The following is a 17,754-nucleotide window of genomic DNA, read 5'->3' on the forward strand; positions in this document are numbered from 1 at the left end:
CTTCGTTTGCTGAAGATTCTACGGATTGCATAATAAAACATAAATGAGTACATTCTAGAAATATACAATCAATTATCTGAGAAATTATCCGGAATGTGTTCCTCATTCTGATGATATTCTTCATTTTTGTATTTCCTGAAAATACTAATTTGTGTCATTTCGTGGCTTAACTCAGTATTTAAGACTTGTACTGTAACACTGAAAACAAAGCTATTGTTAACATTCAATGTACTTGTTTGTAAGAATAGCGGTCCAGATTTCTGCAACACTACTGTTCATGAAAATATTTCAAAATATAACTGATAAAGATAAATAATTATTCGACGAAACTGACATTTATCCTTCTGACAAATATTTCCAGCAAAACCATTACCAGACGTCCCGTGTTAAAAAAACTCCATGCAACAAAGCTCGAACTGAGTTGGAATGGTTCGGGAACCGTAAGGATGAATTTCAATTAATGCCCTGGTTACCTAACTTGCCGAATCTTAACTTGATGGAGTACATTTTTGATGTCATCGAGCAGCAGCTCAGAGCTCAAAAATACTATATCGGACTATCTCGACAGCTGCTTAATATTTGGTACAACCTGTTTCCAGTCATCTACCAAGAACTTGTGGCATCTATGCCAAAGCGAGTTGTAGCTGTTTTGCAGACGCGTTATTGATTCCGTGGTTATAATGTTTTGGCTCTTCAGTGTATACATCTCAACCCAGCTCCTCTCTAATTATTACAGCTTGGGTTTGGATGATGCTAATATCATTACGCTTGTGAACGGAAAGCATTTTGTTTCCATATTCAAAGGGTTCCTTATCCGTATATTTCCCTAGTGAACATTTCTGAGCCGATATAATTACCACTCACCAAATCGATGTTCGCTCCGTATAACGTAGCACTTTCACGGCCGTTTATAGGCTTTGTTCCTGAAAAATGGAGACAACAATTCATCTGAAATTTCATATTGCTACACTTGGTTTTAAAACGCCTGCTTTATCTTTTATAATTTGGGGGCACTGTAGCTGTAAGTGCTTCTCTGAACCGCATTCGTAACAATTAGGATATCTTCGTTAATCAAATGCCTAATCACGACTGCTCCACTTTTGTCTGCTCGAGCTGGATTTCTTTTCGTCCTCTTCATACCCTTTTTTCTCTTTAGTACATTCTATTTAGTAGATTCAAGTTTTTCTCATTTCTTCTTTGGTTTTGATATTCCAAGTGGGTTGATTTTTTCCGAATTACTCAAACATCTTAGTAGTCATCCAGCAAATCTACCAACTTGGCTGCTAAGGTAACCTTTACCCAAACATCCGACAAATGCTCCTTGATTTCAGTTGGTTGGTCGGTTTATTTAATTACGGCAAAGTACTGGAGGGCTATCTGCCTAAAAGAAGGGACTTTCTTCGTGCAGGACTTTCTAAGGTAAACTAGCTTTCATACAAGTTACACACATGGAAAACCACGAAACCGTCCATGCAGCCAGCCTATTCGCCGTTATTCGAATCCCGTGCCGAACTACCAGTGTTCAGCGACTTTACCTCTCGGCCGCTGGTGGGCGCTCCCAGCGGCTTTACCGCTCGGCCTTCCTTGACTTTACTTCTGACCTGACGCTTCGTTTGACGGGTAACCATCAAGTCCTTTAGTTTCTCGAAATCATTTACCTCTAAACCGCTCAGCCATTCATTTAAATAATTCCTCAGAGCAATAAATCATTCCAAGTTTCATCTGATCTCCGTTGGTGTTGAATAAACTTAAGTTGAAATTTTTCGTTTCTCAATTGAATTCTTTTGAAGAGTATCCTTTACGTGCATGTAGTTTTCTTCGGGTTGTTTAGATATAAGCTGCATGATTTCCATGGACAAAAGGGCTAATAAACAAACTACCCAATCGATATCCTTAATACCAAACCTCTTCGCTTGCCTCTCCAACATTGTCAAATGCAACTAATGTCCCCAACATAAGAATAAAATTTTTGAATAACTTTTTTATCTCATGGTGAAATTAGTTACTCGACTTTGAATTCTCCCGACACCGTAGGCGACGACCTGCTTATTGCTTCGATCCTTACCGTTACTAATTCAAATTGTCTTATCTCCTTAGCCCTGCTCCCCGCTCTCTTTTGCCATGTGTAACGTGCATACAAGCCAGTTTCCCTTGAAACGTCTTTCACAAAGACATCCCTTCCTTTAGGCAGATAGCCGTCGAGGGCTTAAACACCCCTAACGAACTCATCCTCATATGCTGCACGTTTTTGAATCGGGGGGGTTTGCTCCAAAAGCTTTAAATTCATTGTAGCCTTCTGTCCAATTCTACTGCTAGGTTGTGTAAGTCGATCTTTTTCTTTGACTCACGAATACCTTTTTAACAACAACTTTTGTGCCGCAATTAACTTCTATACTTAGAACTATGAATGCCACACATTAGTCAGAAAGACACCGGTGTCAAGGTTACCGTTAAGAAGAAGAAACATTAATCTACAATAATTTAACAAACGTCATAACATGATCCGACCACAAGAATTCGGTATGGCCTTCTACATTTTTTGAAACAATTGAAACTGTCCTTAATATTATTATAAATCAACATATACTACTTTTATATTTACACTTTTAATGAACTGGTATTTAGTGCGGTTTCATGCGAATATATGCTGATAAAAACAGGTAATAGTTAGATTTAACTAATGCCCTGTAACAAACAGCATTCTAGTTCTTAAAAGACTGGATAAACAACTATTTCGTTTGCCTGTAATATATACAGAAGTCTCAATTTGTGTTCTGGGATTTAGCCTATATAAAAAAAAAAAGTTTCGACGATTTTAGTGTTATATAAAACAAAATTACCATAATATAGTTGGCATCAGTCGTTGAACTCGGTGTACAAATTATTTTTGTTGCTTTAAAAAGAAAATATGGAATGCTTTAGGAAAATCATAAAATACAAGTTGAAAAAAATCACGCATATTTTTTCCCTATTATCTTAAGAGTCAGTAAGTTTTTCATTCCCTTTTCAGTAATTAACAAGAAATTTAAGACTGCTTATCCAGGGTATTTACTGCGTGTCTTTAATTTACAAGTAAACTCTTGGCGAAACTTGATTTACTTGTTTTATTGGTTTCGTCTGTTAACTTGACACTGTCAGCAGGCACCTCGACATTTTAATATGTACGTTTTGACTGCATTAACTTGTTTTTCTTGTGTATATATAATATGTTTACATGTATTAGGTTTCTGAAGCATATTTTGCGCAGTTGTTTTCTCTGTAATTGTGTGTCCACTATTTTTCGTTTTTTTAGGTGCAACGGAATTGCTAACACTACTTTAAAATTGGCAGCTTTTATATTCCTCCTGGTAAGTAATACAGATTTTCTGTAGAGATTATTTTCAGGCTCGAATCCCGTATTTAAAAAGATGCATTTAGTTCAGAAGTACTAAGCTTTGAGTAATAATTTATATTCCGATTAAACTATACATCAAAGTAGTACATTGCTTAAAATAAACTTTGTCTTTTAGCACGCCATTTAAAATCATTGAATCAAAGTATTTATTTATGCTCCAATTATGATAATTTCTTTAGTTTTATTAATATTTCTTCTTATTCCAAGCTTGAAGTCTGAAAACTTACAGTTACTTAGTATTACTTTGTTTTTTAAGAAACCTTGCATACAAATAAGCCTCAGTTGAATATCTAAAGTAAATTTGGGAAATTTTTCCAAACATTAAATAAAGTTTTCTTTTCTATGCTCAGAATTTGCTTAACTGTCCTGAAGATTCTCAGAAACTATCATAAATTCTTTGAGCGTATTTAAAAATATTTTACTACTTTGAATGTTTAATCCTGTTTTAAATACTCCGTTACTAATTCTGGTACTGTGTTTCATAACTCTTTCCGTTAAAAATTTTCAAAATTCTTTACATTGATTTTGGTACTTTTTAATCAGACAAATAAATTTCTCGGAAAAAAAATCAGCATGTCAATGCTTATCTTTGCCTTTTTAAGTAGTTATTAAAATTTCCTATCCACTGCTTAGATAACTATTACCGGATAATGTTTCGAATTAATAGTTATTTGATTATGGAGTTAGAAGTGACAGCATTCAGCAATTATTCCACAGTAAACCTCTGAAGACTATATTGGATTAATAAAATTTCATATGAAAACACTTTAGCGGCACTGTGAATTTTACCTGGAATGTTTGATATTGCAATACTATCGGCAAAAGTTTACAATTGGGTGCCCCTTGTTTTTTGGCAATTCTTTTTTGACGCCAAGATCGTCGCCAGGAAGACACAATTTCAAGATGGCCGCTACACAAAAACAAAAGAAGTCAAAGAATTGCATAAACTCTGTGTCCATGTACACATCGATCTGTTTTCACTTAAAAAAAATCCCAGAATCGCACAAACTAGGCACTGCGCACTGCTTTAAATTTGTCCATGTACACATCAATCTATTTTTATTTTTAAAAAAAATCAGAAGACTAAAGCAAAATTAAACTATCATGGTAACCAGAAATGAGATTTCATCGCCAAAATTTTACAAAAAATTGTCGCTAATCGAAGGGGCACCCAACTCTACACTAGAGCCATTTTAACTTTCAATTAGATAGCTTTATAATAAAATCCAAATGATAATGATATTTTAGTATATCGTGTTTACCAGATATTTTCTGGATAGCGTAAAATCGAAACTAGAAATCATCAGTTTGTGATTTTGTTAAAATCCGTTGCCTTGTCTTAGCGTAATTTTTAGGTTTAAATCTGGAAAGAAGTACTTGTTAGAATCGGAATGCATTAAACAAGCAACTGTCAATTTTCCTAGCTTTTAAAGTATGACAGTTATGTGAAGTATGAGATATTGATCTCCCATTTCCTTACTTTCCCTGAAATGCAGTTTACAAATGTTTTCAAAAAATATATCTATAATGATCCTTATACATCTTTCACGCTGTTGCAAAGGAAAAATTTGCATTTATTCAAATGATTCCACAATTTTAAAGCATTAGACATTCAATTATTAGAATACACCAGTGTTCGATTAAGCTGCAGTCTGAAATTATCCTGCGTGTTCAGGAAGAGGTGCAAAATTCTTGAATTAAAGTTCTGCAGCAGCTGAACTGAAGCTTTATATTAATTCTGAAGCTAATCATTCTGAAGCTAATGAATATAAATTCTGCAACTAACTTTTAACAAAAGTTGTCCCAGCTCAAATTCATGACGTTTATTTAAAATTGCGCAAATGCTATATTTAACTAAAGTGTTTCACTTAATTTTATGCAACTGTTATGCTACTTCGAATTACATGTTTACATTAACGCTTAAGAATATTTATGTATGCTAATGCAGACAGCCCTCGAGTGTTTTGCCATAATTAAGTAAACCAAACTTAATGGATATTGAAGTGCCTGACCTTGTGGGAATCCCCACTGTGTAATTCTATGTTACAGTTAAAAGTGAAGAATCTTAAGAACTAGTAAGCGAATAATGGCTTGAGTTTGTGAGACGGCGAATAAACTTAAACTTGGAAAGGGTTAAAAGACCCTTTATTATTCAAATTAAGATTTAACAGAACTCCGCCTTGGAGTTGTACAATAAAGCCGACACTCGGGCTTGAACTTAAGAAACTAAGAATTACCTAAACTAATCTTAACTAAAGAGACATAGCCGAAGATATCAAGATTCTAACAGAGTTGTCCCCTTAACGCTAATTGACTGCAGAGCTGTCAAGGGCCTGAAGTACGGCCGAGCATAATAATAGCTTACGAGAGAGTTGCCTAAAAAGGCAGAAGCGTGCTAGCCAGAATATCTGGTATCTCTCGCTACAAGAGTAGAACTTATCTGGTAAATACCGCTCTTCCCCATAAGCATTCAGATGTGATTCTAAAACTACGTTCTGGCCGAAAGTTTGAAATTGAAATTAAGAAGCGATAGGAAAGGAAGTTTAACTCAAAATTTAACTGTTAATAAAATTAACATAATGATTACAACCTCTTTGTAGTATTATTTTTTCTGCGTAGTAATAAATGAAATGGTTTAATAGCTCTTCATATGAGTATATAAAGGGGGAAGCATTAAATTTTTAACTGTTCACAATCAGACTTGCAGAATGAAAATTAAGCACAGTATTTGAAACGTCTATTTAAATTTACTTCATGAAATAAGCTACGTTTCCGAAATCCTGTAGATTTCCAAATATATTGGTGTTTCATAAAATGTATAATTGTTTAAAAGTAGTTATAACTTCTTTTATAGCTCTAATACGGACCCCAAATATATATTTCGTATAAATGATAATCTATTACAGTTGAAATCATTAATCTTTGTAAATTGGGAATAAAATTGCCCTTTATCTCAAAACCTTGTAATTCGACTTTATTAAATTTGTGATTAGTGCGAGTTTGGTTACCGAAGAATAGAATCGCTGGTAAAATCCTAGTATACGGTGCAGCCTTGGCGCGATTTTGAAAATTATCGCCAACACCAAAAATGACCCAAACAACGTCTATGTACTTTACACTATATACATACCCAAACAACGTCTATGTATATACTATACACTATATACTAAATATATACTATGTACAACTATATATATTCTTTGAATGACCCGTTTACTACTCATCGTGTATGTCCCGTTTTTATCGCTCTTCATAAAGTCGCCAAAAGTAGCCAAATCCCGTGTGCACCGGATACTAGGATTAAACCGAATCGCTGCATGGAATTTCCTAGTATGCTACTGGAAGGTACTAGATCAATAGAAGTTTTATGGGTACTTACGTATTATCGCAACCAGATTGACGCGATTTGTAAGTTTGAGTAAAAAAGTATGAATAGAAAGAAAATGTACATTTATTTACAGATAATCGTTGATCTTTACAATATGGTAACTGGTAGTTTGGCGACATTTTGGAGGCGATAAAGGTTACTACCTGGGACTTTGGTAATAATGTGAGCAGTACTCAGTTCCGATTACGCATTATTTTGCGTGAGGGAAATGAGAGATCATGGGATATGTCATGTGATATTAATGGACGAATTACGGTTCTTTAATCGGAAAAGGGGGGAAATCGGGAAAAAATATGGAAATTTTCTATTTAGCTTTATTCTGTGTTGTGTGAAACAGTGTTGTTTAATTTTTGGATCCCATGGCCCTAACTAAAGTGAATTCGAAATGGGTATTTAGGCATTGTGATAAAGAGAAGTTTGCTTTTTATTTAGCGGAGGAAGTATGGAGGAAAAATTCGCAGAAAAAATCTTTCAATAATTTTATTGAATGGATTAGAAAAGTGTATCCGCCACGTAATCAAGATTCTGAAGAAGATTAGGTAAGTTAGTATTTTTAATTATTTGAGGATATTATTTTTATGCATTGTTCTAAATGTAAGGTGGAAAGGAATTTGGTATTATTGGGAAAATTGTTATTAGCAATGATTTAGTTTAAAGTAATTAGGATTGTAAGGTAATTTTTATTAATTTAATGTATGCACTCATTTATATTTTAAGTAGTGTTTTTGAATTTAATTATATTTTAATGAAATGATAGTTATTTTGTGAATTTTATATTTGTAGGAATTTGGTATACGTTTTAGTTGAAGTAAACGTGCATGGAAATAATTTAAATATCTGACACTAAGTATTTGTAATGGTTGCGGTATGAATTCGTTGGTGACGTTTATAATATAATAGATGATTTAGAGGTAAAAGTTTTTGGATATTTTATTTATTTTATATGTGGAAATGTTCATATTTGGAAAGGGTAAATACTTTTTCGCGATCAGGTAATTTCATATATGTTCTTTTTCGGGTTTAAAGATTGAGAAAATTGTCATGTATTTTTGTGAAATTTTTCTAATTTATGAGAAAAAAGCAGTGTACATGGATATAGTGAAGAGTGTGCGCAATGCCATTTTTGTGCAATTCTGGTATGTTTTTTTAAGTAAAAATAAGTCGACGTGTACATGGTTTAGTGATATTTTAATTAAATGATAGTTATTTTGTGAATTTTATGTTTGTAGGAATTTGGTATACGTTTAAGTTGAAATAAACGTGCATGGAAATAATTTAAATATTTGATACTAAGTATTTGTAATGCTTGCGGTATGAATTCGTTGGTGACGTGTATAATGTAATAGATGATTTAGAGGTAAAAGTTTTTGGATATTTTATTTATTTTATATGTGGAAATGTTCATATTTGTAAAGGGTAAATACTTTTTCGCGATCAGGTAATTTCATATATGTTCTTTTTACCGGGTTTAAAGATTGAGAAAATTGTCATGTATTTTCGTGAAATTTTTCGAATTTATGAGAAAAAAGCAGTGTACATGGATATAGTGAAGAGTGTGCGCAATGCCATTTTTGTGCAATTCTGGGATGTTTTTTTAAGTAAAAATAAGTCGGCGTGTACATGGTTTATGTGTATGTGTTATTTTGAAAAACGCGTAAGGAGTATGGTATTGTGCACTTTTTCCCAATTTTGCAGTGAATATTTGTCATGATTAAGCAGTTTTGTTTGATAAAATTTCTAGCATAAGTGTAATTCGGCTACTAGATTGTTGGAAGAAGTGTTCAGTAGATAAAAAGAAAAGAAACATGTCTACTTCGTGAAGACAAAATGGCGGCGGGGAAAAAAAAAATAGAGGGTTGCTGTAGGAGAGTTGGTTGCCAAATTTTCGCCAAAAAATCGCCAAGTTACCATAATGTAAAGATCAACCCAGATAATTTTTAATACAGTTTTTTATATTTTGTTTACCCTACTTACGGCAACCTTATGTTAATTTATTAAAGCGAGGTGTGCGTAGTTCTTAGATTCGTTCGTTGCCTACATTGTGCCATTCGTAGATGTTTTTTCAAGTTAAAACATGTCGCTGTGTACATGGATTCTTGTCAAATATTTTTGGTTAGAAACTTTACGTTTTTGCTATCTAAATTTTTTGTTTTTGTTTCGGATTTTTAGCTTGAATCGTGTGTTCAAAACGTAGTTTTTGCATGTGCGAAAACCGCGTTTTTGGAGACATTTTAGGCTTAAAGTTCGAAATACAGACAAGAATCCATGTACACAGCGACATGTTTTAATTTAAAAAAACATCTACGAATGGCACAATGTAGGCAACGTACGAATCTACGAACTACGCACACCTCGCTTTAATAAATTAACATAAGTTTGCCGTAAGTAGGGTCGCCAAATTTGGCGATTTATGCGAATTTGGGCCTGCTTGCGTTAATACGTAAGTACCGTTTTATGTTATATTGAAAAGAATTTTTTTCTTTTATTTTAGTTTTAGTAGAAAATTACATATGAAGCGAACAAAACATACAAAGCTTGAACAAATCTAATTTTAAAGTTGAATTATTTTCGTTGTACTCAAAAATGGTTGAGAAACATGTTAAGATAGTACAAATTTCATGGTTGAGTAATTGGGGGGGGGGGAACACATTGGTCAAGAAAGGAGATTGAAAGGCTAAATCAGAATTTACTTACACCTAAGCTAATCAGCCTTGAAATTTTGTGCCATATTTCTAAGTAAATCTGAATTCATCATTTCCGTTCACTGGAATACTGAAGGGCAAGTGAATTGAGAAATCTTCCGAAATAAAATATGGTGATAGAAGCCAGATTGCTTAGTTGTGTGAATACGCATAATGTGGAAACCTCTGCATTTGGTTTATGATAAGAAGGCCAAAGTTATACTCTTAAATATTCTGAATAAACTTTAATAAAATGGTCAAAACGTGGGCATGTTCTGAAATTTTAAATTTTATCAGGATAATGATACGAAACATAATAACCATATTTTCCGACAATTGCATTTAATTTTTCAACAGTCAGGAAACCTCTACCACAAAATCAAAACTTCAATCGTACTATAAAAATATTTGAACATTAAAAAAAAAAAAAAAAAAAAAAAAAAAAAAAAAAAAAAAAATTCGTGATTGTGAAAATTCGAATAACATGCTTACAGCAAATCTCTTATTTATGCCCAATAGGAAAAACCATTATTTTGAAAAATCGATTAAAACCCCAGTGCCAAACTGCTTGGGTGTAACGATCAAACAATAAAGGGATATTCTTTTCAGTATTGATTTATTGTCTTATAAAACGTACTGTGGCTCGCCTCTGGGGTTCATAAATGTCTCTTTAAATAACTCTACATGATCGGGAAGAAACTAAAAATTTGTTATAATTAACAATAAAACACAACAAAATAAATGAATGTAAATAACTCGAAAATGCAGATAACATGCAAATCCTCCTTAAAAATGCAGAATATTGTAAATTCCTGATATCACTCGTTCAATAATCTTTAAAACGCAATTCTGATAACTCGTTTAACCGCAATCTCTCTGAAGAACTCGGAACAGAATTAATGATTAACAACTAGCTTCAACTATATGCAGATATATACACAAGTTAACTCCGCAATTAGCATTTTTTCATGCATTTTCAGCTGACGGTGGAAGATCGCATCACTAAAGGCCCTTAAGCAAGGGAATGGCAAATAAGTAGAAAAGACAGTTTTCTGTTGAGAAAATCCAATAAAGTGGGAAAAACATGAAACAAAAGATAAAGTGTAAGAAGTTAGATCGCATGAGGTCTATATGCTTAATTCATCTGCAAAATTTCTCAGAATAAATGTTTAGAAAAGTTGGCAGTGATAGAGTCGAATGCATGTTTGAAAAAATTAAAATTAATTTTATATTATGTGATTACATATCATTTATGGTTTCAAAAATGAGGTCCCTGTGCAAAATGTTACAAAAATACACCATGCAGCATTGTAAGTGGTACGCAAGTTTATAATCTGGAGCGTCTGAAAGCGTTTATGTATCTTTAAGAGAAACAGTTCATCACACCGAGGCAGCGTAAGTAAATAGAGACGAACCACGTACAAATGTAATCTTTTCCTTAGGATAACCAGAACTCCTGCTGATTGTAGGAACAGTTTTTATAAAGCTTTCATAAAGCATCGCTGCCACAGCTACGGAAATACGTTGCCAATTTTAACATTTTAAAAGCTGTTGGATTCAAAGGATCTACAATTCTATATAAGATACAAGCGCATGCATACAAAATATGTGGCCACAAAATTAACTAATATAAACCCTAAAATTATTTCACTATAAGCAATAAATAACTAAATAAAACAATACGGAATAGCAGGAATACAATCAAACATATTAACAATATAATAGTTAAATATTTACAGAAATTTGCCAACAGCATTGTATCCCTGATGATCTTGATACTTTGTTTGTTATTCTGGCATGCAGCGGGAGATGCACTACTACTCTTTCCAGATTCCTGAAGGAGTCCACTTAGCTCCTTGGACAGCTCTCTGATGATCCCAACAGGATTCTGGTTTATATTTCTCTTTGAACACTCATTGAACTTTTTCAATAATTGTTTATCTGCAAGCTTCTTGTCCTCTGATTCGTCGAAAGATAAATTTATGCTGTGAATCAAAAACTTGGTGCGAGAACGACTTATTTGCCAACAAATTACAAACTTATTCATCTCTCTGTGCTTTTATGAATAGCTTTTGAATCGTGAATTCTGAAATACATCAAAGCCATTCTTTCCTTAAGCCGCGTCCGTTTGGACGTGTTTGGTTAAAAGTGTCTTTGATTCGCTACAAGAAATTTTCAAAATTTTGATTTTTCTGCCGTGCAGACTTTTACTACAAATAAAGAATTCACCATTTCTCCCTCGTTACTTAGTAGTAGTAGTGGCTAAGACCATTGAAAGGGGATAGCCGACATACATTGCATGCAGCGTATTAGAAATTTCTATAAGATTGGTTTATTTTTTACAATAATGGGAAAGCTGAAGAAAGTGTGAATTAAGGTCCAGAATCTATACAAACATTAAATATTGGGATTTTTTACTCATCGTTGAACTAATTATTATTCGTTCACCGAATCTTTTAATTCCTAATTCACTTCTTATCGTAAAATTTAAATAATGAAATTTCTTTCTAGTTTCTGGCTATTTCCACATCGCACCGGTATGAAAAAGCTCCCCATTTCAGGATGGGATGCGATATTTCTGGGATACATTTGCTGATCAAATTTGAAACTACTTTCACTGGAGCGATATACGCAAAAGATTACTTTTCAGCAAAAATGTGCAGGTATGATAGTTATAAAAATTATATAACTTTTTTTTCTTAAACTTCGATTCTGATAATTGTCTTTTTAAGATGATTTTAAAGCATGCATCAGAGAATATCGCAACGTAACCGAAACAGAGATAGGTTAACTGCTACAACACGACATCGCCATCGAATTGCTTGTGTAATCCTGCATTTCGACCAAAAAAAAGGGGCGGATTTAAAAGATCACAGTAATTCGAACACTAAAAATGTAATTCACATATCTTCGCGCTCTAAACTTGTGTTCAGATTTAATTCGGTAAAATATTATTGCTAGTGGTTAAAAGCATAGTTGCAGAAAAAGATCGGAGAACACGAGATTGTTTCTTGTACATGCAGTACTTTATCATGAAAAACTGAGTTGCGGAATCGAAAAAGAAATAAGGTATTCTTTGAGTATATTCCAAAAGGAATTCATGAAATTCGCCTATTCTGTTACAGGAACATGCCCACAATTTTAATTGATCATAGTACTCTTCCCAAATACATCGACCTGCGTGAGATTAATTTTTCAATTCGGTACTATTCCGTTTAGAGGACCGTAAAAAAATTGCAGCAGAAATGTATGCGCAAAAGCACCAAATCTAGCAAACGCGCCCATTTAAACAGCAAGCCAAATCTAGCGTACGCACTGATTTCAGATTACGTAAGTTTATATAGTTCTATATTTCTAAGGTATCTGTCTACGTTCGGAGCATTTTTTTTAAACATAGAATTCTGATGAAATATATATTTATTTAGTCAAAATATGATATCAAACCATGAAAATGGGTAAATTTTCAGGAATATTTTCATAAATTTTTGAAACATATGCAATTTTATGCACATTTTTAGGAGAATTTAACACTTGCGTTAAATGTCGTATATTTTTTCCCCACAGTATATATTTCAATTTTATTTATACTGTATATTACTACAACACTCATCTGTGTTATGAACTAAAATGTTTATGATATTTCTAAAATTTACTAAAATATGTGTAATTACATGAAAAAACAGTTTTTTGTAAAATATTTCTTATCGTTTTATATAGAAATACTTACAAAACAATCAAATTAATAAATATAACTTAGATTGTAGCTTAAAACCTAGTAAATAATATAGAAGACACTTTAGTGAAATTTAATAGAGATACCTTTATAACATTTTGAGTAATTACATTCCTTGTATGTAAAAACACTAGAAAAATTAGTTTTCCAGAAAACTCATTTAAAGATTTCACATTAACAGAAAAACTGTTCTGTTGTATTTACACTTTTAAAATTCTCCACATTTGTACATCAGACCCTCCATATCTTTATACTTAAGTAATTTTGATTTCCTATTTGATTTTAATGTTTTTCTGGCTATTTTCGAAATGAGCGACGAATGACGTTTCGAGTTCTTATTCTTTCGTTATCAATTCCAAAGTAATTTTTAATCATTTCTTGTTCAATTGATATGCCTAAATGTTCAAACACAGGAAGTAATCCAAGATACCCTGAATTAAAAATTAAAACTGCTATATATGCACCCAGCAACAGTCTTTATACCTAATCGCAATGTTGCCAGACCCAGTTCAAAAAACCGCTATGTTGACAGTCCTAGTTCAAAAAATTAAAGCAAATAATTATTACCAGAAACAAAAAAAGTACCCAGAATTAAAATGAAATGTTTTAGCACAATTTTTTACACACAAACAGGTAAAAAAAAAAAAAAAAACACGGATAACAACATTGTTTACCTTTAAGTTGAGCCTTTTAAATGGCACTTCGGTGTTTCTGCTTCCACTTCCAGTGCAATTAATTGGCTATATCTTCTCTTCTAATTATCATAAACGTAAAAATGAACCATTTTCGGAATCCTACAAAATTGACCTTTCAAACTGGACAATTAAAAAAAATCGAATTTTTTCGCTGAAATCGTTTTTTTAACGTAGGCCATTAAAACTTCGCCATTAAAATACTAGTTTAATTTTTAAATCCTTTTTTGATATCCTATGAATTTTAACGATTTGGGAATTGCCCATAACGAAAAGTCTGTAATAGAATTTTGGGTAAAGTGGCAGAATCACCCACTGCTTGACGCGTTTTTAAGAATTGCACATACTCAGTGTCCATGTGCACAGCGACCTATTTTCACTTTAAAAAATGTCCCAGAATTGCACAAAAATGGCACTGCGCACACCCTTTACCTATGTACACATCGACCTATTTTCACTTAAAAGGTAAAAGAAAATTGACAAAAATCCAATAGTTTTTACCCTTGTAAAAAGAGGCAAACAAATAAGTGGGCGATTCTGCACTTTACCGAGAATTTATTCAAAGAAAAGGCATTACTCATTATAGAAATTATGTTTGAACAACCAACGAGATGAAACTATGCTTTAGCGATAACTCGGTAGCGAAATAGCCATGCAGGCATCCATTCAGTTATCTTTAGAAATGTTTACATAAATTATAAATGATCTGAAATAGTTATTTACTCTTATGCTTCCATTCAGTCATGTTTAGCCTTTTTTATATAAATTATAATAATAAAAAATATTATATGAAATTAACCTTTCTAAATTAAAACATCAATCTTAGATAGTTATTTACTATTTATACTTCCTTTCTTGCATTAGGGTTGCCGCAATCATTTTTGGCAGCACTGGCATCAACAATAGTTTGGCGATTTTTTACGGCCCTCAAAACCGAATATTATTCTAAAGGTTATTAATTGGAATCGTGAGTTGAATTTGCTAGTTTAAAAGAAACCATGTTTATTCCTTAGTATTAATATATATCTAACATGTAAATAATCTGTTGCAATTAAATGGAATCAATTCTTCATTTTAATCTGCACAACTTTTTTTTAAAAAAAATGTTTTTTACAATAAACTATATAAATGATAGTAATAATTTCAAGCCACAGTAAAGCGCATTTAAACATTATACAATTTTTAAACTAGCACAAATTGTAGTTAATTATTTTACTAGGATATTTGAGCTTCTTTGCTGCATTACTCATTTAGACTTAATAGTAGATTTTTAAAATCCTTCAATTAAAACTTCTGGTTATCATGGAGGCCCATCAGCGGCCGTGTGGTAAAGTCGCTGACTTACTTTTCTGTTATCAGAACCAGATTCAGAAATGTATGTATACATTCATGTATGGAAGGATGCGTCTGTTCATGTATGGATATATATATGTGTGTGTATACGTACACACATATACGTATGCATACATTTCTGAATCTGGCGCCGATAATAAATACATTTCTCTCAGCTTGGAAAAGGAGCATACCGAAAAATACAGAAATATTTCTGTCTAATTAATCAAACTTTTTGTTACGAAATATTTGTAAACTATAGTATTTATACCATGCCTCTTTTCTTAATATTACTTTCGAACGTTAATTTAATCCATTGTTAAAGAAGTTAGTTATACCTTGAAAGTTTCGTTAAAGATTCAAACTAAGTTTGTTCTTTGTAGGTAGAGATTACAGGAATGTGTATTAGCATAAATCTGGGAAATCATAAAAGTTTTAATTTTAAATTTGTGTAAATAATTTATAAAGCATTTTCGTTACCGATTGTTTGAATATTATATTTTCCTACTTAATCGTTGTAATGTATTTCATATATTTTGAAGAATGAAATAAGTTTTCTAAGGAAACAAAATGAGTTTTCGTGATTCTAGGTATAGAAAGATTTCTGGGGTTCTTGAAGTAAATATTACTTCAGTTTAATTTTGCTGTGAATAAAATGTCTTATTTTGTAAATTTTAACTCTTACATTTTCTTTTCCAGCGTACAAATTCCCGAGAAATATCCTGCAACGGTAGTTACATTAGATTTGCCCATATCAGCTTGCGGTTCACAGATATTCGGAGAATCTGGGAATTACAATGTATTTAATATTATTGAAGTTGATGATGATAATTCTTCTTATATTCTTGAAAGGACACTTCTTTGTGGGCTTGAAAATCTAGGGGATAATTTTGTATCTTTCCCACAGCATTGGAGTAAATTTCGTAGAGAACGTTTGAACACTTGGTTTGAAATTAGATTTGGAATAGAAGTAATGGATATGCCAGAGCAAAATTCTGGCCATCAATTAATACTGATACTTGTCGCTTATGACGAAAGTGAAAGTGAAGGTATACGAATCGAGAATTGTTTTATTAGTGACGAAAAGATCGTTACAGAAAATTCAACTGTTTACAGAATGTCCGATCCAGAAGGTTGCTATCATTCTGATGATATTTTGCATTTCACCGTTCTCCATAAGCCACGTATGGGTCAGTTCGTGGTTTATTCAGAAATAAAGCCTTTTGCTGTGCCTGTTATGAACGACCTTTACTTAACTTGCACGGTATTTCTTTGCAAACATGCCTGCCTAAATTTCTGCAAAGGCATTCCAAAAGAAAATAAGAATATTCCAACATATATTAATGAAAGTAAAAAACCATACAATGTATCTGACGTGCATGCTACTCACGCATATTTGCAGCAAAGGTATCGGGTACCTGCAGATAAAACTACGATATCCAAATTACCAACAGACAAAGAAGAAAGAGAAAATTACATTGGTTTTAATGAAACAAATGTTTCTACTGATTTGACTGACATGGCTGTAACACCAATCCTCCCAGAGTCTTCCTTTTCATCACTAGCACCTACAAATCTAAAAACCCGAGGTATGCCGCCTAGTCATTCATCTGAAAGCATCTATGAATTTTTCTCATACAATATAACTGTGTCACTCTCACCTTCGCAACCAAAATGGATTCTTCCTATTTATCGCAAAATTAAGAAAACGCCGGGTGTTCCAGTTTTTGATTCTTCTGCGACTAATTCCTCTATGAATTCTTGTCACTGCATTCTTGGACCAGCAGTTACTGCTTTAATCGTCTTGTTTACCACTTCATTAATTTTTATACTACTACTGTCTGGATATATTTACTTGCAATGGAAAAGGTATCGCTTGAGAGATAACATTCCGTTGTACAACTTTCAATGATTCTAAAACAGATGACCCCTTTTACTATTTTCAAGGATCCCTCCATGTTTATCTGTAATTTAATTTCATGTATCATCTTTTAGTAATCATTGATAAACTGTTTTGGAACTGCATGTTAGTTTTAACTTTTATTTTGAAATAAACTTTTGTATTGAGTGACTATGATCTTAGAGAGTGAATCTCTTCACGATAATTTTTCCTTTCTCCTCATAACAGCAAGAATAATTTTCTAGCTTTTGTTTAATACAGAAACCATGGAGGGTTAGCTGCCTAAATGAAGAGATGCCTTTGTAAAAGAACTTCTGAGAAACGTTTGCTCCTACTTTTCTTGGAGAAATATACGAAAGTATTTCTTCAGACAGCCCATCATGCTGGTATTCGTGGATACCACTGTACAGCGATCTTACCCACTCAACTACTCATGGACATCTATTTTTAATAAAATATTGAAAGATATGGCAAGGTTTTAATAAGCTTTTTAAGGTATTTAGTTTCCTTTCTGCATTCGCTCCACGAGTGACGAGTGGTTAAGACCGCTGAATACTGCTAGATCGAACACAGGCAAACTACTTGGCTGCATTTGTATTTTGCGTGGTTTTCTTCGTGTGGAAGTGAACAGGAG

The 17,754-nt window shown here is 32.8% G+C and overlaps 1 protein-coding gene across 1 annotated transcript; it reads left to right on the forward strand.

Moving 5' to 3' along the window:
* Window positions 1–3,066: 3,066 nt before the first annotated feature.
* LOC146992690 (uncharacterized) lies at window positions 3,067–17,292 on the forward strand. The gene is made up of 4 exons (XM_035374670.2): window positions 3,067–3,161; window positions 3,293–3,347; window positions 11,975–12,126; window positions 15,920–17,292. Coding segments are annotated over exons 1-4 (1,422 nt in total). The 5' UTR covers window positions 3,067–3,159; the 3' UTR covers window positions 17,133–17,292.
* Window positions 17,293–17,754: the final 462 nt, after the last annotated feature.

The sequence above is a fragment of the Stegodyphus dumicola genome, chromosome X2 (assembly GCF_044657685.1).
Source record: "Stegodyphus dumicola isolate Sdum_Otavi_A_Nest chromosome X2, ASM4465768v1".
Classification (NCBI taxonomy): domain Eukaryota; kingdom Metazoa; phylum Arthropoda; class Arachnida; order Araneae; family Eresidae; genus Stegodyphus; species Stegodyphus dumicola.